Raw genomic sequence first — 27,165 nt, forward strand, 5'->3', positions numbered from 1 at the left:
TCACACAGAAGTTAAAGCCAAGTGCAGGGGAATCTTTTGGGGATTGGAGTTGTCCGTGGCTGGGAGTTACACGGTACAGCAACTGAGGAGCAAAAGAGAGGCAGGGAGTGTGGAGATGGATACACCAACTTCTTTCTGCAGCAGAGAGCTGCAGGATTACTGGAGCCAAGCTGATGCAAAGTTATGTGTTGTTTTGCAGTGATGACTGGTTTTCATGTAGAAACCCTTTAATGTCTATATATATATGTATGTTGATGCTGTGAGAGCAAGCTACCAGTGTCCTACCCTGTTAATTTACTTCCTGTAATTCCATGCAGGTAGCCATTCTGCATCTCCATTTGATCTAGCATGGATTTTATGTATTAAACCAAAGACATTTCCTCATCTGAGACTCAAGCTGTAATCTCTCTGGGGCAATAACTATCTTTTATATTGCACTTGTATGAAGGGTGAGGAGGTGGTCCTGGTTCCTCAGCTGTGAGCCTAAAAGTGACTACAATCCAATTAGTAGCCAAGATAATAATAACAGTATCCAGTAAATGAATGCTGTGCCTCTAAATTGGTTATTTCGCCATTGTTTTGCTTAAGAAACTGTAATCCTATAAATTTCTTGATTGCCTGTAGCTCTGATTATAAAAGCAACTTTCCCCACCTACTGAGTAAGAAATAGATGGCTGAAAATCAAACGTTATTTGCATTGCAAAGGCATCTGTCTGGTCCCCACCATTTCTCTTTCTAGCATTCTCCTGTTAGGAGCTACACACACACCCATCAGCTGTTTCTCTTTGTGAAGAAGAAAACAGAGAAGTTTATAAAACTATGCACCTGCTCAGTTGACCAGGCAAAGCTCTTCAAAGGGAACCTGTTGGAACAGCTTCTCAAACCTCAATGCCTGCTCTTCATGCTGGAGTCAAATATATCACTGCCAACCTCAGCCCTGGCTTAACTGTGACACAGGGGAGAGGCCATAGTTACCAGGAAGCTGGTGAATGAGGACAGTGGGAGAAATAAAGTTAAGGAGGCAGAAACAACTGACACTGCATGAATATGAACCAGCTTTGCAACACAGGGAAACAGGTTTCTGGAGGGGAGTGGGTGAGAGGTGTGGGGTATGTGACTTTCCCTGGCATGGTGGTTGTTCTTCCCATGATTATGCCACCTTCTCACCAAGATGACATTGAAGTTAAATGGTGGGAATCCTTGACTTGTTCCAAGTAAAGAATCACTGCAATGTGGGATTGAGGTCACTTTAGCCTGCAGATGAAGCTTTTGGCAAATAGGGGATTTAACTGGATCCAAAAGGTTAGCTGTATTTGCCAAAGAGAGAAACCCTGCTTCTTTTTGATGATACACACACAAAACACAATGAGGTTTTGTTAGAATAAATAGACAACCACTGCTCTGGAGGGTCTGGATGTGAACGAGCAACAGCAGCGTTTAGACATTTCAAAGCAGAGTGAATGCAATTTTCACACCTATTCTTTTCTAATTTAGGTTCATTTGAAATCCAGGCACCCCTCTTCTACTAATTTGTTATGACAGTATTAATTAATGGTATTGCTCTACAGCAGTAAGAATGCCATTTAGACTAAGACAGGTTAGAAGGACTACAAGATTAGAAAAAGTTGGTCAGATGCAGCTGGGGACCACCTTGATCTCCTGCATTTGGAAAGCTGGGGAGTCTGTGCAGACTCATTAGGGCTGGTTTGGTCAGCATCCTCTGATGCAGTCTCCTGTATTTGAATGTAAGAACATGAGCTTCCAAAGTGGGAAGTAACAATTGCCAGACTTCCATGAAAGCTGATAATTGAAGAAATTGCATATGAGAATATGAGTTCAGACCAAGTATGCCAGGAAACAAGGAGTAATATTTAGTGACTGATACAAGGTACAATGAAGAGTTGTAATTTCCATCCTCCTGAGTTACTTTATCTCTGCCATGAGTTTAGCAGATCTCCAGGCTCCTATCTTAGCTGCTCTGATCAACATTGTGTGCCCACTCTGACCATCAATAGTATTTATCTTCCACTTCAGTGCCTAACACAGACCAAACATCTAGTTGAGCAAGAACAGGCAGACTGGGTAAATCTTGGAACCATTCAGATAGTTCTTGGGTTCATCTCAGCTACCTCCTCTACACATGGGCAAGTGCACATGTCTCCCAGTCACTATTGTACCTGTATGAGAGTCACAGAGCAGACTGATGAGCTGCTGATGGCAGTAAAGAAGGCATGATCTCAATTATCTTGGTTTTAAATTATCAGATTAATTTTTTTCTGGTATAAATTGTAATATGCTTTTGTTTACCTTTTGCGTACAATTTTACAGTTAGCCCAAACACATTGTGCAACAATCACAGGAAAGAAGTCACAGCAATGTTCTTTTAAGGAAACACTGGTATTGTAAAGTGCTCAGAATTTCATGGTGTGTTTTCATTAAGTGTTTTCATGGTGAGAGGGAGCTGAAGAAGCAAGTTGGATTGCAGATGACTCAGGGAGTTTATCTATTTCTGGCTTTGCTATTCTTGTAGCCCTCTGTTTCACCTGAATCAGAAGGGATCACGGTTACAGGGTTTTACATCCATGCTGTGCATTTTCTGGTGGTTCAGAAGCTCCTGTGTAGACAGCACCTCTCAGGACAAACTGGACAATGCAGAATCACAGAGTCACAGAATCATTAAGGTTGGAAAAGATTTCCAAGATCATCAAGTCCAACCTTTGACTGACCACCACCATGCCAACTAAACCACATTACCAAGTGCCATGAGGAATTGTTTCTTGAACACTTCCAGGGCTGGGGACTCCACAACCTCCCTCAGCAGTCTATTCCAATGCTTAACCACCCTGTCAGGGAAGGAGTTCTTCCTGATGTCCAACAGGAACCACCCTGGCACAGCTTGAGACCACATCCTCTTGTCCTGTCGCTGATTGCTTTGGAGAAGGGGCCAACCCCCACCTGGCTACACCCTCCTTTAGGCAGTTCCTTTATTGTGGCTTAAATGTCGACGTTTTACATTGAATCTCCCTTAGTCAGCAGAAAAGTGTCTGTCTGTCTGCAGGCACACCTGAGGCCCAGGCTGAGGACACCAGGTCCCCTGGGAGCCCTGATTAACAAAGCAGAAATGTCAGTGGTTTGGAGGCCCAGCTCATAAGGACACCTGATTTCTTTTGAAACTTTCTTGGACACTGTGAAATCCAAAATTTCAGGACAACTGGACTACAGGTATCATGTAACTTTTAGCCCTTTCCTGTTTCCAGTCAGGCTGTAACCACAAAAAGCCGTATTTTATCCTCATAACACCACTGATAATGGCAAGGCAAACAGGAGCAAAACTGGAATACTCTTTGTAAAGGACAAACACAGAGATAAACACACTCCTGGATTCTACAAAATACTCAAAATACAGCTGAAACTCTTATAGCTGATCTTGTTTGCCTGTCCCCACTACCAATGAGTTAGCTGTTTGATACTCTAACAAATACAATGAAGCACATGAAAAAAGTGAATGGTTGCATAGGAGAGCAGTTGCTCCTTATTCTGTGAAGAAATCAATCTCCTAATATTACAAATTCTGCTCCTAAGCTATTTGGGTTTCATGGTGCTCTCCTGCTTTTAAACACCTATGGACATGAACCAAGACTGCTGAATAGGAATAGTTTTGAAAACTTGGTTGAAACATGTCTTTGAAAATGTGGTTCCCACAAGATCAGGGGGACAAGAAGGAGATGAAACAGTGCTTGGAGCAGCTGCTCTGACCACAGCTATTGAGAGCTGCACTATCCCCAGTATGGTTACACTGTTTTGACTGACCAAACACCAGAGAGACTGACTGAGGCAGTGATCAAAGGCAGTCACTTGAGGAGGTACTGCATAGCACAGTGAGAACAAGAAAATATGCTTCTGGATTTAATGCTTAAGCTGAAGTCAGTGGAAATATGTCTGTTGGTTTCTTTGGAATTTGAATTATGATGTAGCAAGTAACACAAACTCAGGTTTGGTGTCACAGCTGCTATATCTGTTGATGAGAGCAGTTTGTAAGGAGGTCAGCAGAAATCAGTGTTAAGGCTTATCTCTCAATTAATGTGCTGAATGCTGGCATTAAAAGTAATCTTTTAGTTGGACAATACATAACCACTCAAGAAATACTGATGGAGAAAGTTCAGTGACACCTTTTCACTGACATTTATACTTCCAGAACAGTGAAGAGAAGAAGATAAGGAGGGCAGCAGCCTACAGAAAGGAGAAAAGGCCACAAAAAAGGAACATACTCTGGAGAATATGTCGCTTAATGAACAGTTAGAGACTGAAGTAAAATGTGATATTCAGGCAGAAGGTGAGCATGAAGCCAAGAAACCAGGGAATATTTCAGAGAGCTCAGGAACTGAGGCAATGATCCTTGTGGTGCAGTTTCAGAACATGACATACCAGAGGTCAATAAATACATGGTATTTACCTGCTGACACACCCAGCAAAGTTCACTGGGGGCAGCAAAGCAACCACCAGAATGGGATTTCTTATAACCAGAATTCATTTGGTAGGAAATGAATGATACCAATGAGGTATCTCATTTAAAACCGTGTGCACTTTGAAGGAGCACTGGAAAGGTGAAACTGCCATGCTGGTTAAGGTTTCCAAAATGCCTGCAAAGCACTCTGTGAAGATCACTGTTATTATTGAACTATGTTATTATCCTACTGGTTCATGGAGTTTGCAACCTGGAATTAAAAGAAAAGTGGAGGATTATGGTGTATTTTAGAATTTATCACATTTGTCATGTTTTCTTTTTGGAAACACAGAGAAAATTCTGGGTCACCATATATAATTCCTGGGTCCTGCAGGCAGTCATGCTACCTAGAGGATTAATCTCCTATCAAACTCCTTGAACATATAATGACCATCTTTACTAATGTTAATGAGAATTGCTACTCATGATTTGCATTTACACTCTACTTAAGGATCTTGAAGTGTTCTTTCATATAATATGCTCATTTTTATTACAGGCATATTGAATTTAAATGACTTGCCTAGGGTGTCACAGCAAGCCAACAGAAGAATGACTCTTAGTGCTCCTAGTGCTTTGCATTAAATCCTGGACATTAACAGCTCCCTTCATAAAGGGAGCTTTGTAGCTGTAGATCACCTCCTGGTGCTGATGGATCAAACCTTTTCTGATAGCGCAAACAAATCAATAAATTACTTGAACCCATGTAATGCTTCCCAGTGTCTGCAAATCCTGACTTCCTGTGAACTCAGAAAATTGACACAAGTCTGAGTAATGCTTAGATAGCCTTTGGCCTATGACCAACTATGAAATTTTCATGTGCAAAGTGGGCACCTCAGATCTATATTTTCTATATGAATACAGCAGTAATCTCTACATTTGTTCCAGGAAAGCTTCAAAGCTTTCAGTATCCTTTGTGCTGTTAGAGGTATATGTGAAAAAAAGAAAAAAAAGCAAAACAAAAACACCCAAGCTCTGCAATCAAAGCAACTAAACAAAAAACAAACAAACAAAACCAACAAAATTCCAATGGTACAACTGAAATAAACAAAATTTCTTAACTTTTTCGGTGGCAGAATTGTTCTGACTCAGGCACATTCCTTATCACTGATAAAGATACAGAGCATGGTCCTCATGAAAACTAACTCTAAAGATGGAGAATCCCTTGTATATGGGCTTCTCTCTGTTAAGAAAGGTGCAGTACCACAGAATTGCCTGATTTTTCTGCCTGTGCCAATATTATCACTGTACCAAAGTGAAATGTTGGTATTTCCCCTTATATTTTGCTCTCTCCTCTATGCCTCCCCTGGAATGAGCTTCAAATTATACCTAATGATTTCAGGATACTATTTCCAATCTTTTCCCTGTGGCCCTTTCTATGGGAAAAGGGTTGTTTTGTGACACGAAGCTGTAACATCAGAGGAACCATTGGGCAGACCAACAACGGCTACAGCAATACCGATCCCACTCATGGAAAGAATTCCTCCAACGTGGTGCAGCTACCCAAGAGCTCTCACCTGTGGCAAATGGTGACATTTACTCCTGCTGGGAATGTGGCTGGGCAGACGAATGTTAAAGAGGGCCTGCAAGGCCGCCTGCGCTGCTTGACCCTTGGCCAGCTTCTTGCTACGTCCTGAGCCTTCAAACGTTCTCCCGTCCACTCGCACGGCCATCACAAAGCTCTTGATGTGCTGCTTCTCCACCGTCTCCGAGAGGCAGACGTAGCGCAGGCCGGAGCGCAGCTCGTTGAGCAGCACCACCGGGTTCTTCTCGCTCTCGGCCTTGGCCGCCCTGGCCTTGCCGGGCCTGCCGTGGCCCATCAGGTCCAGCGTGTGGCACAGCAGGCGCCCGTGCCGGTAGGCGGTGGAGAGCAGCTCGTTGTTGACGGGGTTGTAGACCGAGAAGTCCTCGCTGTGCGTGGATGGTTCGAACTCCTTGAACAGAGTGTCTGGGAAGTCGGCCTGGTCGGAGGTGAAGTCCGTGGATGGGCTGATGCAGTTTCCCATGGCGAAGTGGGCTTGGCAGGCGTTGGGGAACTGAACGAATGACTTCAGGGCTAGCTCTGCGGCGCGCATTTTGGCTTTCTTTTTTGTGGGGCCTGTGCCTTCAAATGTAAGTCCATTTACTTCCACAGCAACGGCAAAGACTGGAGCATGCACTGGACCTGTCTGGGAAACCATTTTATATTGTAATCCTGGTTTGAGTTCGTGTAGCTGAACCAGAGCGTTCTTTGGTGTCACTGACCATGAAACTTTCTTCCAGATAAGCTGAAGTTTGCAGAAATGGCCATTATTGCCTTCCTCTAAGGGTCTTTTCCTCTTACTGCTAGTTGTTCCCCCTCTTGCCCTATCAGTAGATGCTATTGGATGATCCTCCAGGTTGCCAATGTTTCGATTTTCTTTTACTTCTGCACTGCTGGTACCTGTCAGTAAAGAAAGGAAACAACTCACATTACAATTGTCATCATCGCAGCTGACATTATGCCTAGGGCTGTCAGAATAGCCAAAAAGAAAAAAAAAAAAATTGTTGCTAAGTCCTTTTTAGGAGTTTTCCTTAAATATCTGTATAATGGTTGGTTTATTATTTCTAGCACAGTTTTTTTGCATGCTCTGAATGTTTACTTGTCCCTAAAGGTCTGCTTCTATTAGTCACTAGCCTTCCATTTTAAGAAAAGATTACATCATTCAAAGATGAAGCACAATGAATGCCACGTGACTTAAATTAACTGCTTGATAATTACTAGTAAAATATAAATAGTTTGCAAAATTCTCTTAGGATGAAAATTATTCTATAATCCATGTGGGTGAATGCTTATGAACACATTATTAGAAATCAGAAATTATTCACAAACAGAAAAATGGGCCAATGTATTGAATAATCTATTTGCAATTAATACATTGACCATCTCTGCTCCCACCATAGCATCTTGCGCTGTCAACATCATTAATCCAGACTAAGAAATGATCTGACAGACCTTCCTAGCATTTGAAACAATGATTTGGTCTGGACTCAGATCCCAGTTTAGCAAGTGAGGGCGTATCTATCAAATTCAATTGCAGATGCTCTTAGTTTCTGCATCAGCAACAACTAATATCGCAAAAGGTGTAGATAAACCCAAATGAGACTAGGAGAAGCCAGAACATCATGATGGGAGCAATTACTGATGTAAAGAATGATCTGTATCAAAGAAAAGCAACAGGACAGAGTGACTGCCAGGAGTGCTGGGAAGGGAATTTAATGACAGTGGGGAGCTATGGAGGGAGCACTCCATCCCCCACTGCTCTGGACCATGCTTGTGCAATGTGCTGCAAGGCAGTGCTCTGTGCCACAGCAGAGCCAGAGCTGAGAATGGAGAGCCATCCCACTGATGTCCTGAATGACACAAGGTGTGCTGCTGGCTAAATAATAATCCTCTAAAATTTCTGTAATTTCTGATGACTTTGTTTAAATGTCTTGCATCTCTGACACATCCTCCAGTCCTCCTGTGCACTCCTTGGGACAGAGACAAACAGAGGGAGTAAATATGGGTGTAAACAACCTACAAGGCAACCCATCCCAGGAGTGATGCCCTTGATCCCTTTCCAAGCAGAGCACTGTGTGGCTGCCTGCTTTACTCGAAACAGTGCTGGACACGAAGCCTTTCCCAGATTTAGGTTTGTTACTGTCAGACACGATCATGCCACCTGCACAGGCTGTGTCAGTCCCACGCACAGAGAAGGTCCTTGTGGTCCTTATGGGACAGAGAATGGTCCTCCCACTTTCTGTGGGGCCATGTTTGGTTTTCTCTCTACTCTGATAATATTGGTTGTATGCAAGGATGTAAGGGGTGAGCTGCTGGCTGAGCTTTGAGAAACTGCTGGAGCTCTGGGTCTGTGCTGCCCCCAGTATTAGACTGGGCCAACAGATGCACAGGAGCCTGAGGAGATTATGTAGAACCAACCATCATGACTAAAAACTTCCTTTATGTCCTGAAACATTACACTTGTATTTAAGATCAAAAGACTTTTTCCAATCAGAGCACTAAATCCACACTCATGCAAGTTGTTCCACAGAAAGAATATCACTGCCTAGACAGGAGAAATAACCATGGCACAAATGGGGGCCCATTTGCAGAATTGAGTCTTTAGGCTCCCTCTCCTGAAAACCTTGCAGCACACACTGAGCTTCCAGCCCGGGTCTATGTCCCACCAAAGTTATCACCAAAGAGCTCTCTTCTGCAGTGCTTTGCTGAGGCAGAGCATGAACTGACAAATTAAGGTTTTAGTGACTAGTTAATTTTTACTTTCTGCAGCTAAGGGGACAGAATGAAGACAGGTGAGGAAGGAAAGAAAAGCAAAAGACGTACATAATAGGAAAAGTTCCCTCATAGGGTATTCATCTGTGTAAAACATGACATATTTAAACCAACCTCTCTGGAAATAAGACATTGAAAAAATCATGATAACTAAGACACAAGGATAATGTGCTGTTTTCACATTGAGTTCACAACTCTATTTATAGACACTGTTCTGAAGGGAAAGGGAATATTGGCTTTAACTTCCTCTATCCAGCCTGGCAGTGTCTCTGACCATTTTCTGTCATGACCTTTTCTCATGTTTTCATCCCACTCAGAAGATATCTCTTTAGTTATGTGTAGTTTTTAAAGTAAAGGCAAAATATTTTGATGCAGACATATTTTTTAGCAGGAAACAGGTTTGGTTCTGTATTTCACACCTCCTCTCCCATCTTAACCTAATAGGTTTTTACAGAGCCAATTATGGTACATAATGATACTGTAGTCAAGGAGCATGAAAAGAAAGATAGCTCCTGCTTCACACAATATTCAGCTTTGAAAAGAATTTGTATTGATTATGCACCACTGAATAGGAAAACTCAAGAGGCTATGTGTGTTTACAATTCATATTGTCTTATTCCATCTGTTTTTTCTTTTGTGGTCAGAGAACTGCGGATTTGTGAACATGAATGCATGACCTTAATGTCTTACCTTAACCACCCTCAATAAAAAATAGTTAACTAAAACCATAAAATAAACATTAATTATTTGTCTTTAATTGTGTCTATAAAATTGTCTAGTCCATGTTTTGGCCAATAGAGAGTTTGCCCTGATGAAGGGAAAAAAATACAGGGGTTCAAGTGTAAAACTTCCAGAAATCAAGCACAAAGGAAATGTGGATAAAGTTGGGGCATGCACAGTGATGTCATGCCTGCATTTATGGCATGTTTTGGCCTTGTCACAATGAAGAAAATCTGTGCAAGTATCCTTACAGCTGGCCAGATTTTAGAGCACCTGGTCCTGAAACACCAGGAAAGAGCTCAGTTCTTCCCAGATCTCAGGAGGAGCTGCAGCAGCCAAAAGTCATCATGGCCTGTAAAGCAGAGGCAGCCTAAACTCAGTGAGTGCCTCAGAAAGTCTGTGAGCCTGATGGGCTTGTGTGATCCCTGGCAGCTGCCAGGAAATGTGAAATTACTTTATACTTTCAGGTATCTTTGAAATAGGAAGTCTTTGAAATATGTCTTTTATGAGACCTCTGTGTAGCAGACATAAGATTACCTCTCTAATGGTGGCACATGTACTTCTATTGTGAAAATCAGACAAAGCAGGCAAATGACACCAAACTACACAAGATAAATACTGTAAGCAGCTGTAATAGAACAATCACAAGCAATTTTAGAAATGAAGAGCGCTAAAAGGAAAGGGGTAAGTCAGAGGATATACACAGGGAAAATGCAAAACTGTGGATCATTTTCAGTCTTGTTATTTCTCATAATGTCTTTGTTCTTGACTTCTGGAAATATATTCTTTACATTTGGGGAAAAAAATATAATAAATTATGGTTATCCCATGATGAAAGGTTGGAGAATAATAATGTTGAAGGGGATAGAGTTAAAAAAAAAAGGAGGAAGAAAACTATCATAGTTTTTGGGCAATAGTTTCTAATTTATTGTGTAAGATTTCTAAAAAAGTCCCACAGTTTTGCACTGTAATATTTCCTCAGTTAACTTTATTAATTGATTTTTGCAGTTTCACAGACACCAGGAGACATTGTGATCTTGCTTCAGTAATTGAATGGAGGAAAGGAAAGCAGTTACTGAAATATATTTATTTATGCACTATTCCTCAATATTCTGACTGCTGTTTCATGTTTTTCTCCTTTTGGTCATTATGCACAGTAGAGTTAACCTAGAGAGTTTGCATCATCAAGAGCATTTCAGAACTATAATGCATCACTAATAATGACACTGACTATGTCTCTGGGTCTTAAGGGCTCTGCAGAACTAACCATCCGATACTCCACGCTACATTTGAAGAGATAATATTGTTCCTGTTGAAGGTTATTCTGCTGCCAAGCCAACTTGTAGGGAGGATGGGAAAGGAAAGGTGGTAGGTGGCGTCCTCATTTTCGCTAGCATCTTTACTATTGAATTAAAATGGACATAACATTATTGAAAACTGTGGTATTAAAAGAAAGAATTTGCCTTATCTGTACTATAGCCTGTACTATAACTCCTGATTCAACTGATAGCTCTGAGGCAGGCAGTTACTGTCTTTAGAAATGTTTAATAAACACTGGATTGCTTATATAGAGTACATTTTTGCTGTTCATCTACATCACAATGACTGCAGATGTTAGAAGGATTAAATGAATATTTGAAAGTGAAAAATCTTGAATCAGGAGCAACAGGTATGAACCCAGGAGCCAGAGCCATGGTACCTTTGTCCAAGTCCAGCCCCGACATCAAATGTAATGTAGGGCAGTGTCTTCTTCCAAGCAGGATGGCATTTTCATACACTTATTGATTCCACAACCAAGAATTGGGAATGCTTCTGCTGGAATTTTTAGGTTGATATCCTTGACTTTGGAATGATAAACTTGAAGCTAACAAATGAAATCACTCTTACATGAAAACACACTTATGTATTTTTAAATCTTCATGTAAAAAGTCTAGGTAAGCTGTTGCTGTTGAGCACTCCCTGGTGCCTCACGAGGTTCAGGTGGTTAAAACCAGTGTCATTAGATTTTGTTGGTGTGTAACACCACACTGCAGAGAGAAGCATGATAAGTGAAAAAAAATACAGGACTTTGCTTAAAGTGAAGATGAAAAATTTGTGAAAGGTGACTGCCATTGTCTTTAGCTGTTACAGAATGATCATACTCTACTTTGCCCACATAACTATCTGAAGTAACTGAAATCCATGTCTAGTACAGATCTTGCCAAGGAGGGAAATTATTCAAATGATCTAATGACCTGACTGAGATTGATAATAGAATTCTGATGCTCTCTGCCCATCAGCAAAGCACTGCATGTAGCAGAAAATGTGGGCAGCCCATGGCAGAAACAGACCTCAGGACATGCCTTCCTGAATCAGAGCCAGAACACTTTAGGCCCTGGAGAAATCCAAATCATAGCAATAGACACAGTTTTCAAAACAAAAATAAGGGAATAGTTTTGGTGAGGGATTGCTGCCTCCTGAAATGGGATATTCACTTATTTTCTTAGAGACAGGGTTGTCTGTCTCACAGTGTGAGGCTGTATCTCACTGTATTGTGGATACAAAAGCTCTGGGGCTTCATGCTGTCTGAAAAGGAATTTGACCCACAGGCTCATAACTGAACATGCTTCAGTACCTTGAATCTGAGTCTGGAATGTGTCCTCCAAGACTGCTGCAGTGGTTGAAATCAGTGTGTTGGGGACCATCAGCTCCCTCTGCAGACACTGGGGAGGTGTGTACTGCCCCGAGCCTGTGGCAGCACTCCATAATGAGATCCCCAGGAATCATGAGCTCCTGCTAGAGGCACAACCTCGATTAAAAGTGTCTGTGGCTGGTGATAATCTGCCCTGATCCTATGGCAAAGTGGGGATGGCACGATTAAAGATCAGGGACAGGCATAGGCTTGTAACATCATGAAAGGCAGACAGGTTTAAGCAGTGAACAGGGAATGATTATTCACTGTTTCATGCAATCCCAGCACTAGAGACAGCAGGTTTGAAGCAATAAAAGGGTGCACTTTTTGACAGCACTCTAAATCACTCCTTGTTCCTGGCTGTTGTTGACATCAGAAGTATCAGTGGGCTCTGGAGAGGACTAGACAGTTCTGTTGATGTGTAAGAAACATGATGATTCAGGTGCAAGCTCTAGCAGAGTGAATTTTTGCTAGGTGCTAGAAGAATATACCAAGGGGAGTGTGCCCATTTAAATGTCCTTTTTCTCAAAGCATCACTAACAGATGCTGAAGACCATGTACAGGGCTAGGCTTCCTATTTCTAATCCTCTGTGACATTTATTACCTTCTTAGCTACAACTGCCTTCTGGGGATGAATAGGGTGGGCCTTTCCTTGCATGTTCAAGATTAGACCTTCATCAGAGACAGATAATTACTTTACCCACAATTCCATTCCAAAGGTGCATAGTACCTTTGATAGGTTTTTCTAGTATTAGTTCATTGATTATAAACCACAAAAATCATGTCTGTATGCTAATAATCACCTGTTGAAAATGCAGGTGCAGTTCAATTGCATGGCTCCCTTTGTAAAGAAGGCCTAAGGGAATGTGAAACAGGATTTGTATCCATTTCAGCAGGTGGAACTCTGCCCATTGATACTGCACAGCTGGGGAAGCAGTGCTCTCACAGGATGCTCAGCAAGCAGAAAACTACAGGGATAAGAAACCAACTTCTCTACCTTGCCAGCATTCTCCTGGGCTCCTGTTAAATTGTTAACACAGGAGAAGGTTTTTCCACTTGTTCAGAGCAAATCTCTGAAGCTCTTTAAAATGTGGAATTACTCCAGAGGTCCATGTGTGCTATAGGCTTTAGCGGGATTTAGACCACTATAATGCAAGTGAACACAGAAATATGCATGATGTAAAATTAATTCATATTTAAAAAAAAAAAAAAAAGATCCTAATAGTAACACCTAAAATATTTTCTGTGCACCAAGAAATAAATAGCTGCCTTTTCACTGGAGCATATGTTTGACCAAAGGGAGGACTGGGTAGGATGACCCTGAAAACAGTGACATTTGGTGTTTCTCTTTCAGAAAACCTCTCTTACCCTGTCCATGTGAGCTGTTTTACAGCCCACTCAGGCATGAAGCTGTCTTGGTATTACAGTAGCAATAAGAAAATGGTGTTACAGTGTTTGGCTTGTACAAACTTCCTACATTACCTAAAAATAACTAAGTAGCACATTTGGGAACTATTACGCAGGAGGTGCCTGCACAAGCTCATTGTGTGCATAATATGTTTCCTCTGTGTGTGTGTATACTTCTCATATGTCTTCCTGAAAATACAGCCTTCCTGGGAGCAATTCTGAAGGATTTTCAGGATTTTTTTTGCCTTTGCTAAGATCTGTAATTGCCTGCCTTCGCTGTGCAGCAGAATAGTGTGATGTCCATGTGATGCTCAGCAGCAGAAAATAGCAGGCTGTGCTTCTTCACTCCTCCAGCAGCTCTTCCCCTTGCTGATGCACCACGAGCAAACCAAGGCAGATCAGCAACAACAAGGGAAAAGCACCAAATTCCTCCCACTAAGTGGCTCTAATAGAGCAACATGGCAGCATGTGTCTGCCTGGAAAAGAAGCCAGTCTGGTAGGTGATACTAAAACATTGCTCATTTGGTTCAGAAAGCTTCCCTCCTTTTTTTTTAATGATTCAAGTTGTGCTACAATAAGCAGGCAGGATAACACACAATAATTGCTTCTAGGTGACAAATGGAAGGGCTTACTGAGGGTTATTAATTCCTAACTGCCACTCTTCACAAGTTTGGAAGACTTCTCAACTCCTTCACACCCAGCAGGACTTTCCTCCAGCCCTACAGCCATGAGCTCAGACAGTTGGTTGAGGTGTAAGGGCCCAAGAGAATACTAATCAGATAAAAGTGGTTAATTTTTAGGTTATAACTGGTTTATGTAAGCCTGGCTTGTCAATTCTCAATTTGATGGTTTTGTGCAGGGCTAGGAACTGGACTTGATGGTCCTTGTGGGTCCCTTCCAAGTCCCTTCTGTGATTTCACTTGCCAATAGTTGCAAAACCACCTCCTTTCCACAATTGTTCCTCCATTGTCGAGATTTTATTTTTATTTTTGTTCATTTATAGAGAAAAGAGACTGCTTACTTAAATTGTCTTCATCCTCCATGGTGGTAGGGCCAGGACTCAGGTACTTGAAGGGTGCTATGAAGGTTGATAGTATGCTTAGTTTTTCTAGAAGAAAATAGAAGAAAAGATATGTCTAAAATCAGTACAAAGTCAGTGCATTCACATCTACTTCACATTTTTCTCAGGTCAAAACATCTTGGTAAGTCTGTTTGGTTTTAGGACCTGAAGGAATGGCCTGAAGTTGTGTCAGTGAAGGCTTAGGTTGGATATTAGAAAAAGGCTCTTCACTCAGAGGATGTTTGGGCACTGACCCAGGGCAGTGGTCACAGCACCAGCCTGACAGAGTTCAACAAGTATTAGGACAGTGCTCTGAGACACTTGATGTGACTCCTGAGGATGGTGCTGAGCAGGGCTGGGAGTTGGACTTGATGATCCTTGTGGATCCCTTCCAGCTCAGCACATTCTGTGATTCTGTGACTCCGCAGTACCACCACAGCTTACTGAACCTTGATGCAATTATTAGAGCTGGCACAGGCAAACACCAAATACACACTTCTCCTGGTTTCTGCCCCTATGTAGTGTTTCTTGACTGTGCTTCCCAGCAATGGTGCCCAAGCACAGCAGAGTAGGGGATACTTAAACTGGTCCAGCTGGGAATGGACTAGGCAGTCAGCCCTGGGAGAAGGGACATGAGCACTGCTCTGATGGATGAGATCATCTACTTAGCTTGTTTCCTCTCCCTAATGGAGGCCGAACCAGAACTCTTAAAAGAAAACTCAGTGGTGGATGGCACAAAAGACTAGCATGGCTTGTAATTCTACCAGTTTTTTATATGTTTTTTGGAAAACCCTTATGATGTGCCCAGAAAGCTATTGTTTAGAGAATAAGAACACTATTTGAAATCCCTCTTGTGTGTTCATATTATGTGCTTTTAACTGTGGTTTGTGTTTACCCTGCAGCTAGTGAATGGTAGAGACATTTACTTCCAGTGCCACAATCAGAGTCTGCATTAGAGGCCAGGGCAGATTCAGCAAAATGAGAGCTGATACTGAGTTATACTAGGTCAATATTTGGCTCAGGATTTTTCTATAGGGAAAAGCTGAAGTTAACACAACCCCTAGAAATACTTATATATTTAGATGGCTTACTTCCTTTGATAACTAGTTTGTTTAGCTGAACATTTATTTTGTTTAGGCTAAATTCCTTTTGACACACTATGGAGACTTTATTGAGGACCAATAATAGCAGAGAAGAAATAGAAACACACCTAACAAAGGTGATTCACAGCTTTGAAGAACTTTATTGCTTTCCTAAAGTACTTCTCAGCTTAGAAAGCCTCAGCTATGGCTGAGGATATAGGTGGCTGAGGCTCACCTATTTCCTCAATGAAAATGTTCTGCATCCTGCACATTGTGAACAATGTTGGCCTCTCATCCTTTGGCAGAAGCATCAAAATAAAACCAAGAATGTATTTTTTGAAGCGACACAAGAAAAATATTTCCATGGGAAATTTTTTTATCATTGAGAAAATACTTCTCTGAATTTCCTCAAATTACCTGTCTGCTAAAGTACCACTGGTCTAGAAGATATTCTAGCTGAAGGGCTCTTAAACCTTTTCAGCAGCATATCTGTTAGCTTTTTGTCCTGGTCCTTCCTACATGTGCAAACAATCCTTGCTCTTGCTCAAGACTGTTATCAGAACCCATCAAGAGTGACTGCATATGTTTGCCCTTGGCTGGGTAACATTACAGCTCAACTCTATTACGGGAATTCACTGTAAAAGCTGACTGCTCTTTGTTAAGTAAATGCAATAAGCAGAATAAAAGATTGCCTGAAGAAAACCTTTTTCTGTCCAGAAACCTTTCAGCCCAGACTAATACATAATTAGAGCACAAATTAACCTCCTTCAATTGCAATTTCATTATGGGACTGCAGTGATGTCAGGAACCAAAAGAATGAAGCTATTTATGAATGCTACAGCCAGAAGATTTTACTTTGACACTTTTTTGCTAAGGCATTGCTCACTGAGAAATGTGGTGTCTCTGTAAAACATCTCACTGTGTGCGAGGCTGTTGGGTTATGATCATGATAAAGACTGGTATTCACTCCTGACTTTCTCAACTGGGTTCTTTGATTGAAGTGAAAAGAGCGTAGGCTTTTGGGACCTAATCCAAAGGCTGCATTTGGTAAGGGAAATGCTTCAGATGATAGACACAGGATCAGGACAGCCCTAGGGTGTAGTACCAGCAGTGACTGTTGTGTCTGGGTACTGAGATCCTAAAGTGCACTCCACCTGTGCCTGACTGCTGACAGCTGTCAGACCTTCAGGATTAACCCTCAAGACACTGATGTCACACACAAACCTAAATCTTCTTTGCTGAGAAAACATTCTCACTTCTCACAGAGAATTAACCCATTAACCAAGCAATATGGAAGTGCTTTCTTGCTACAGTGGCTAATGCTTGCTCCTGCCACCAATCAAAATGCAAATCCATTTAGTTTTATACTATACTATTGTTAGGTAAAGGAATATTTTACGATTTAATTTTGTGTAATTGATATGTGAAATTTACAATGTGGATTTAAAATTCATCAATTTAATTTTTATTTTGTCTTAAGGGATCCTTTAATCATCTTAAGCTTTTGTTGGTACTGTTTTCCACCTGTCCCCAAAGCCCTTGCTGGTGATTTCACTTTGTGTGGCAGAGAAACAGGATGTAAAATTTGCTGCATGCATAGAGCAGCAATGGATGGGTTTGTGTCAACCAGAGGCAGATCCTAACAGCAGGATATGCTTTTATCAATACCAGTGATAAAGAATATAATTCAATATGTCAATCCATTGGCTAAGCAAAGGAACATTTAGTGTGTGCCTGGGAAGAGGGCAGGATTTTGAGTAAGCTCTGTAAAAAGAGAAAAGTTGTAGTATACACACTGCACAGATGAATTATTGACCCAGTGAAGAAGGAAAAGATAAATGACAGAATAATTAAAGGAAGGTGTTTACAGGGAAATATTAATGTTAGGTTTAAAATTATTGGTATTATTGTGCAATTCCACCTTTTGCACATTATTGCCTGTTGCTGTACAGCTGAGGCACTTCAGCTTTATTACCAATGGTGAAATTCAGTGTTAATTGTCAAGATTAGGAGACTTGTGTATTCGCACTTTATGGTCCCTGTGTAGGTTAATGCTCATCATAATTAGCCTTGCTTCCAGAATTTTGATGAAATCTTATGAATAAGAATAAAAGACAAGATTGAAAAAATCATAGAGAGAAATAGCGCTAAAGCCTCCTTCTCTCACACTCTTTTCCTTCCATGACTTTGCTCTTTTTTTTTCCTGAAAAGAAGCAATGACAGGTAGCCCAAAATTAGAGTAGCTACTTTTAGTTTATAACTGTAAATGTTCTCTGTATTCATCTGAGAAAGTTATTTTTCAAGGTTAGAAGAGAGGGTTTAAGCAGAAAAAAAAAAAAAAAAGACATTTCAAAACCCCTTTTCTGCAGAAATGCAGAATATATACCTCTACGTTTATGAGAAATAATACAAGAAGGCATTATTGTTGGCATTACGTTGTACCCAAAGCCTCTGATGCCATGAAGAAATTTCATAAGGGCCTACATGGACACAAAGAAAGCTTTATTTACTATGGAAATTGAGAGACAAAGAGCAGGTATAGTGGAATTTATCTCTCACTGCCCTGGAACACTATTGCAAGATGATAGCATCATAATTTGTAGTGCATTCACTATAAAAACAGTCTCGCAAGTGGAAATCTGCTCCAGTACTCTAAGCACAAAAATCATCATTTCTTCTGAAGAGAAGCCTACTAGAGGAAGGAAACCTCATCCTTTTGTTTTGGGATGAAAAGGATTTCAATTCACTCTTCCAAAGATATATTTTCCAGCAACAGCAAATAGTAAACATGGAATCATGAACAACATTTTTACAGTAGCCATAAAATAATTTAAATAAAACCTCCATGGAACAAGATATGTGTTGCATGAAATACAGAAAATGCTTTGGTACAAATGATTCAGCAAAGCCTGGCACATAAGGCAGGCAAGTTTCCACTAAAACCTGCTTTTTTAGTGAAGTTGCTCTTGCCCTGGAGATGCAGTCAGGAGGCTGGTCACAGGTCCTGTAAATACACTTTTATTGTGAAGACAAGAATGCACATATACAGCTATAAACACATTTGTGCCCTTCATACCTATCCGTATTTGAAGGGCACCAGACAATACTGCTTGATCATCAACTCTGTGGAAGTTCTTTCACTCTCAATCACCAGAATAAAAGCAACAGGAACAGCAGGAGCTCAACACTTTTAAAAATCAGCCCTTATACATGTTGGACAAATTGTTTAGCTTTGAGAAGAGCAGACTGAGAGGGGTCATAACAGCAGCCTGCAAGCACATAAAAAGCTGCTGCATGGAAGAAAGGAGCAAACGGTGTTCCATGTGCATTAACACAACTAGAAGTAATGGACTTAAATTGCACCAAGGAAAATTCACTTTAGACATTAAAAAACCCTTCCTAACAGTAGGGATAGTGCAGTGCTGGAATAGCTTGTCTGGTGGGGAGGTGCTGAAGGGCTGTAGGGACACAGTTGGAATCTGCAGGGGGTTGCATTTCCTTTATAGAAAGGGCCCATCCTTTATACTCTCCCATCTCTACAGACTCCAGCAGAAAAACTTGTCCTAACCATGAGATCCTGCAGCAGGTTCTAGCTCAAACTTGGAAAAGTGAGTAGTATTCACTGGTATTTGCTATATCTGAGCAGAAGTTTGTGGGATGCTCTTTTGCTTGGCAGCTAATGAGCACTATTAATAATTGTTTTTCAAAAATGCAACTTTAAAACACATGAAGGATTAAACAGATGGATACCAGTGGTTTTCCATATCAGTGTTAACAATATTTTACTGAATAAGGTTCATTCTCATATTCAAATTCATTACCATAAGCTACTTCACTTGTCAGAGGTTTCTTCAATAGTATTCTTTTAAAAACACAATGTGGACATTATAAACCAGTCCTAAGTAATTCATTTTTGAATTGAGGAGTATGAAATTACTCAGGAAGGGACAAATATGATGCAACAGTGTAAAATCAGCTGCAAAACCTCTTAAAAACATCTAATTTTTTTATTTCCTTAAAGCAGTATTTGCAGCTACTTGTATAGTTACATTTTTACAGTTGTGTTTAGCCTGATTTATTTTGAGAGGGAGGGGGGATACAGGGAAAAGAGAACCTGCAAATCAGGAGATGATTCTTTATCTTCCTTCCCATATCTTAGTCAGTTCAGGCTTGGGCTGACACTGACTGACAGGATGAAGAGATCCTTAATGCAAAAGGAAAATATGGCAGATTTGTGGGGAAAATAACAATGTCTTTAAACCACACCACTTACTGGGATGGCTCACAGCCTTCTAAATTATGGCTTGTAGGGCCACCATGCTGCATTATTTCATTTAAGCAGACAGTTTCCAGATAGGAATTTACTTGCACGGTGTCAGAATCAGCCTTTAAAGCTGAGTTTGAGAACAGAATCAGAAGTTTCTGAGTGTGCAGGTCTCAGCAGCATTGCCCAAGTGCTTTTTGGTTCACATACAAGTATGCAAGCTCTGTGTGATGCTTTTATATCTACACTGACAAAGCTGTGCTGGGGTCCCCATGAATTGCCACCACAGCTCCCCTAGGGCTGGGAGGGTCTCTGCCCATCCCCTCCAGCTGTGTTTAGGTTGGAAGGGTGGCTGCCCTAAACCCCTCCAGAGGGCTGATGTTTCTGTAGGCAGAGCAGCAGCTTTGGACGCTGCAGGAGCTCCAGTTTGGTGCCTTGCATGGGATGAGTGCAAGCCTGCATGTATTTGCAAGGGGCTATTGGCACATGCCCATTCTTGATTGGTTTGTGTTTTCTTCTCTCAGTCCTACTCTAATTGGAGCTCTGCTGACATCATGGACCCCCGAGAGCCAGCAGTCAATAGAATTGGAACAGCATTCCTTGCTGAGCAGTCCAAGGGGGAAAAAAAGCCTTTGACCTGGAGAATATGAAAGGGTTAAAATATGTGGGACTGTTTCTGTCTGTAGCTGTGATGCTTGGCACTCCTGAGAGCATGGCCTTTGAGGTGGACAGTTACTAAAGGTCTGCTTCTTATGATTGGTTTTCAATCCAGAGCATTTGCTGTGCTATCCCACCCTGGCCCATGTGGGAACTGTTAAGGAAAGCTTTCCTTGGAGGTAGCAGGAAATATGCAGAGAGAAAGACCTCCTGGTTTAATACATTTTTTGACTGGAACAATTTTCTTAAAAACTGAGACAAAAAGGACTATTCAGATTAAGTAATTTAGGTTTTTTTAAAGAAAAAGGTGTATTCAGCATTACTGTTTTTGTTCTCTGCTTCAACCGGGACTTGAAAAGATGTAAAATACCAGAGCACATTGTTTTTAGTCTGATAACTGAAGGAAAGACAAAACCAGAGAATATTTTGGTAATCAGCATTTCAGGCGAAGGTTTTCAGCTGCTCAGAGCAGGTTGTGCCTTGAGTTAGAAGTCAGAGGTGTGAACCTGGAGCCATGAAATCTTCCTCTGAAACAGCAACAAGCTGCTTGGTACCATGCAGCACCCAGGCACAGAAGCACCTGCTTCTCTGCCTTGCCTGCAAGTTGAACATGGCCTGCCAAGTGCAGGGGTCTTCTGTAAATAGATCTACTTGCTGCCTGTATAATTATTTTTATGTAGTTCTGGGAGCGGAGAATATATTTTCCCTCTATTCTTGTTCAGTGCTTAGCAAAATGGGATCTGTGTCCAAGAAGAGAGCTCTGAAATGCAATTATATTGAGTAACAATAACAGTTTATGGTATTATGATACTGCAGAGAACATTGAATGTGAAACATCAGTTAGCTCAGGGGCCTGGCAGCTGGACTAATCCTCTGTGCATCCTGTCCCAGCTGTCTGCTGACCCAGAACTGCTACCCTTGGGAAGCTTTTGGGGAAACTGTGTGAAATATTTTACAAAAGCCAATCCAACACCTAACAGGCAGTAGCAGGTGCATGCCCTGTGCTCTGGCCCCTCTGCAGCCCTGCATCCCACCAGTGCCTCCACACATGGCTGCACTCATTTACTCTGAGGCCAAAGGAACTTCTGGCTTTTCACTTAGGAAGCAGAAAGGACCAGCAAAAAACCCCATGCTTGTGTTTGGTGTGGATTAGTTCAATATGCTCTGAGGTACATGGGGATATGTTTAGTTGATCACATTATGCATTAGGACATATCTTTCTACAGTGGCATGTTCTGCAACCCTCCTGCATTTCTGGAAAGGAGACAGTGGGGTCTAGCTGCAGATTTATCACATTAATTCAAATAGGCACTTGCACAGACAAATCTCAGGGGCTGTACTTTGGTGTTCTGCACCTGCCCACTCCAAGCTCCTTCACCATAAGAGACCTCTACAGAATGAAACATGTTGTGTTGTGAAATATTAGTTTCTTATTACTTCCAGTAAAGAGCAAAGTAAGTAAAAACACAAAGTGGTTGATGGATTTTTTATAAGAAAAGCAACGTGACTGTTAGATTCCTTGGAAATCAATTTGAAATCTAGTATAACCTAGGAAAATTAGATCTAAAACTATTTAATTTTGTTGCAAGAGTGTTTCTCTCTCCTGATGCCTTGCTTGAGGACACATAGAGATAAAAACTCTTGAGTTATTATCAGTTTATGTGCATCTGTCTGCCTGTGGAGTGTACTATATTATATATTTCTAAGTGATCTGGCTGTGGCTTGGAGATGGCAGTTTAAAAATCCACATCTTAGCAAGCTTCTTATGCTATTTGAACATTCATTTTGGAAATATTTTTATTTTGCATTCTATAAACTGTGATGGGCTTTTACTTTCTCTTTTTTTTAATCCCTATTTTTTGGGATGTCATCACTCTAGAAAACAGGAGAAGCACAGAGAAAATAATGGCATGAAACTCACCAGTTCCCAATGTGTGCTGAATAGAGATGCAAGAAAACCACAAAAATAGCCAGTGGATTTATTATGCAGACAATAAATCAGTGTGATTAACTATGACTACTTTATTGTATGCCAAACAGTATTATCAAAGAGAAAAGTCTTCAGTCATACAGGTAACTAGTTTGGTCAGTACTAGGTTGAATGGGTTAGTTTCTCATCAGCCTATGTTTACCTACAAATCTGCACTACTTAAGGAGACTTTGCTAAGCTGGAACAGAAAAATTCTTGGTTTGGATTAAGAGAGGTTTTCCTGTCACTAATTTAAATCTATCAAGTAAATTATGATTATGCAAAATGTGAGTGGTCTAACCCAAAGTAGGAGTACCACAGTTAGTAAAGGCATTTAAAAGGATGCCTGGAGCCAGTGGGGCTGAGGGCAGGGGGGCAGAGCAGCTGCCTTTGCAGCAGTGGTACAGACTAAGGCTCAGCCCTCTGCATGCAGAAGGACAAGGAGGATACAAAGCTTTGTGCTGCACTGTCTGATTTTGAAGGGTTTTGCCATCTTCTGGAACCAGCAGTCCACTCAGGTAGATAAATTCTAAGGTGGGGCTGAGCTGTTAACACCAAGTTTCAGTTTTCCAAACTCTGTCTCCAAGTTCAGCCATTATCTGCTGTCAGAAAGGCTAAACAACCCTAGGAGGGACTGGTGCCATTGGCATGGACACACACAAATAAATGCCTGCTGAGATAAATGCAATAAAGCCCTCCCAGCAGGTGCCTATTGATTCTACCTGGGACCTGGACTATTGATTCAGGCTAACAGACTAGCTTGTAGATGTCCAAAGTTAGGAGACATGATTTTTATGCTACCTGTCTGGGAAATCCTGACCTGTGTTCTGGTGGGTGTTAGCACTGCCTGTGGCTGGATTACAAGGTGCAGAGGGGGATGTCCTGCTTCCCTGAGAAATGCAGCCCCTGCAAGGAGGCTCTTCTATTGAAATGTTTTCTTGATATTTTCAGTCCTTGATCCACCACAGATTTGGGCCATGAACTGAATGGTGTGTTACTGAAAGGGGGATCAAAAACTCCTTTGTGCTCACAGAGCTCCCACTTAAGGCACTCAAAGAACTGCAAACACCATGAGTTACTACATGGAGAAACTCTAAAGATGTTTGTGTAGGTGCAACATGGATGAACAGCTAAGTATTTATTTTATACTCTGTAAAATGATAGTTTCAGTGTAAAGTGGGTCACCCAACATGGGCATAGCAATGTGCTTCACCTCAATACAAACAGCTCTTTTAGCTCTTTTAAGGTTTCACTGGCTGTTAAGCCCAGAAACGCAGATGCAGAAAGAGCTGTCCATCTGCTTTCCAAAACTGACAATAGGACTGATGTGGAACAGCCCTGGCTGAGTGCAGGCACTGCCTGTGAGCACTCCTCTGTGAGCTGTAACCCCTGCCTCCCAAACCAAATACCTGCTTAAACATTAGGAAGTGAATGGCCTGCATCAAAAAACTCCAGGTGGCAATTAGTGGTGAAAAGCTTTTTAAAATCTCCTCTCTGTTCATCTGCTGTAAGCAGCCAAGTATGACCTCTCCCTCTTGTACTTCCATAATAATAATGCATATTTAGCCTAATTCCTGCCCTGATATTTAACCTGATTCCTGCCCTGATTTATCCTTGGTAACATGAGGCAGTCTTGTGTTAACTAATCTGTTAAAGGCATTACCGTTACAGTTTAGGGTGATATAAGAGGGCTGAGACTTGCAGGAATTTCTCAGGCAAGATCCTACTGAGAGAAGTCAGGTCTGCTAACAGAGCCAGTTATTTAAATATTTAGGGATTTAAGTTCTCCTTTGACCCCTTGGGAGCTGAGACATCTAGAAGGAGTTAGGGGCTGTCCTGGGCCTGCCCTGGCTGTTGCTGGTATTACAGTGCCTTTGACTAAAAAGCAACTCCTCCAGTTTCACCTGTTAAGGCATGAGCCTTCATTATTTATTAAACTTTCCATCACAGCTTGTAGGCAGTCTTAAAGTCTCAGGTTCATCACTGCTACTTTGTTAGTATTTTCTTTTTACTTTTTCAGTCTTTATTCAATCCTAGGACAAATGGCTTCAAATCTTTTCCTCAATTAAGAGCGGTGACAAAGGAAAAGTTTGCAAAGGCTTTACAAAGAAGGCCATGTTTTCAGAGTGATGCAAAGGGAACTTGACACCTGACTCCCATCAACAATAATAATGGGGGTTGTGCATCTAACTCTTTCTGCATTGTGCTGACATTGTACCCTTGAATGTTAGTACAGTTCAATAATTCTCCAAAGATGAGGCAGCTTATTTTCTCTGCCATTGCTGCTTTGCTGGCATTTTTATGGCATTCCCAGAAGTACTACCTGTCAGAGTTAGTACTTCCAAGGATGGCATTGCTTTGGGATGATTGAGGATTGATGTAATTAAAGAGAAAGCAGTCTACTGCTTGCCCATGGGTATTTTATATTAAGCATTTCACTGCACAGCTATGATTGATGATTTAAATGATGACAAAGTTAGGCTGCTCAGTATGGGCAACAGTGATTCAAACCATGAATTCAGGGATGTGCATCCTCTATTTTATGCTCAAAATTCTGAGAGTGCTGCAGAAACAGAGCCTTCTAGGAAAACTGCAACCTCCTCAATAGCCATTTAGCAAAGGAAGGTGTTTAACAGGGAGTTTGGAACAAGGTGACCTTTAAGGTCCCTTCCCAACCCAAACCATGATATGAATAACACCACTGAAAACTTGCAGAAACTTGCCAAAGGAAGGGATAGTCCCAGGCACATCTAGGGACAAATAAGATCATTATTTGGGAATAATTTGGAAAAGCATAGGAAAATAAAAATATAATATTACACTATTAAATAAATCCACAGTTGTTGTTATCTTAAATGGGATTATCTGATTAAATCTACGCATGTTTTTGTGCATATCAACATCTGGAGCAGGCATTGCTGGCTTTCTTTAGTAGTCAGTGAAGTAGTCAATATAGTCTATGGCATTAAAGGGCATTAATTTCCTCCTAAGGTAAGTATGTGTTAGTTCTGTTCTCTAACTTGAACATATTAAAAACCCCATGAAATATCAGACATATTTCTCAGTGTTTATCCCTTAACAAAGTGATGGAGTGTTAAAATCCAGCAGGAAGGCTGCTTTTTAACACTGCAGACAGAGTTTGCTAAGCATAGTCTGGGAACATAAACCAGCTCTTTGTGCAGAAAGAAGAGGAATCTGCTTCTTCTCTTCCCTGCTAGAATGTCCATAAACTCCAATTACATTTATAACTTTGCATTAAATTAAATATGTTATTTTACACAAGCACTTAAAAAGTCTACTAAATACCCAGTAACAGTTTTCTTTATTCCCTTGTTAGCAGCTGCCATGGCAGCAGGACTCGCACAAGAATGAAAGTGATTTAGTGCATTGATTTGCAGTTGGCACGGCCCTCTGTTCTCAAACAGAACTGATTAGCTTAGCAGGAAAGTGCCATTTACTTTTTATCGTGTTTCTTTCCTTCTCATCTCCCTTCAGTGACTGCCAAGAGGAACAGAGGAGCTGTAACCTCCTGAGCAGGTTGCTTACTTTCCTCAGCTCCAAATTCTGCAATTCTGAGGACTAATTTGTCTGGATAGTGCTGTAGCATCAATACAGATGCCAGGGTTACTGCTTTGGTGTGCTGAAAACAGGTCCCACTGAGCTCTTTCAGGCTCTTTCTACACAAAATTAACCCTGACTATGAGAATCCCTTATGTGACCAAAAGTGCCATCTAAACCAGGATTTTAGATGTTTTTTTCAGAATTTACTGGTAAAGCTAAAAGGACAGCAAGGCAAAATGTCTAGCTGGGAAGGTTTCTCTTGAGTATCTCGGTTTTGCTTCATAAACTGACTGCAAGGCTTGTCTTCCAATACATAACATTGGAAGGACTGTGTACACACTTCTGCCCCTCTGATCTTCCATGTATTGAAGCTGCTGGGGAAACTCTTGATTCACCAGTTAAAAGTAAAGATTTTCCACAGTGCAGAATGACCAGCAGCTGAAAAAAAAACAGTGGGAGTCATTGAATTAGCAATTATTTTCCCTTGAAGACCAATTCATGACAAAAATTCACTTTGCTTGGGCTGAGGCTCTATCATTTCAGGGGTCAGATCCTCAGCTGGAGTGAGTGTCTGTAGCTTCACTGAACTCCATGAACATACATGGAGTCATGCCAGCTGAGGTCAGTGGAATAACACTGTTTCAAACCAGTTAAGGTTCTGATCCCATAAACTTGTCATGACTATTCAGTCTCATTAGTCCTTTTCAGTTCTTTCTCAAACTTGTCAAAAATTCAACTATGCCAAATCTTCTTAGGGATGTTAGATATTTCCAAGTCTGTTTCTACTAAGAAATAATAAGGAAAAAAACCCAAAAGGAAAGGGTGGGAGGCTGAAAACCTGTTTCAGTGTTATTTCTGGAAACAAAGATTAAAAGATGAAGAGGGGAGAGAATCTCCTTCCTACTTTCTGGCTGAAATTCACTCAATAATATTAATCCTTTTGGACTCTTTACAGTTAGGAGAGATGAAGAGGCTAATC

At 41.2% G+C, this 27,165-nt stretch overlaps 1 protein-coding gene across 1 annotated transcript in view; it reads right to left on the minus strand.

Annotated features, from left to right (window-relative positions):
- Window positions 1-27,165, minus strand: part of ADARB2 (adenosine deaminase RNA specific B2 (inactive)) — a 303,805-nt gene that overhangs the window by 93,131 nt on the left and 183,509 nt on the right. Inside the window, exons 2-3 of the mRNA XM_033063178.2 lie at window positions 14,615-14,701; window positions 6,019-6,923 (exon numbers count right to left, since the gene is read on the minus strand). Of these exons, the coding sequence (XP_032919069.1) occupies window positions 6,019-6,923; window positions 14,615-14,701 (992 nt within the window). The remainder of the gene's footprint in view (window positions 1-6,018; window positions 6,924-14,614; window positions 14,702-27,165) is intronic.

This window comes from Catharus ustulatus, chromosome 1, assembly GCF_009819885.2.
Source record: "Catharus ustulatus isolate bCatUst1 chromosome 1, bCatUst1.pri.v2, whole genome shotgun sequence".
NCBI lineage: Eukaryota > Metazoa > Chordata > Aves > Passeriformes > Turdidae > Catharus > Catharus ustulatus.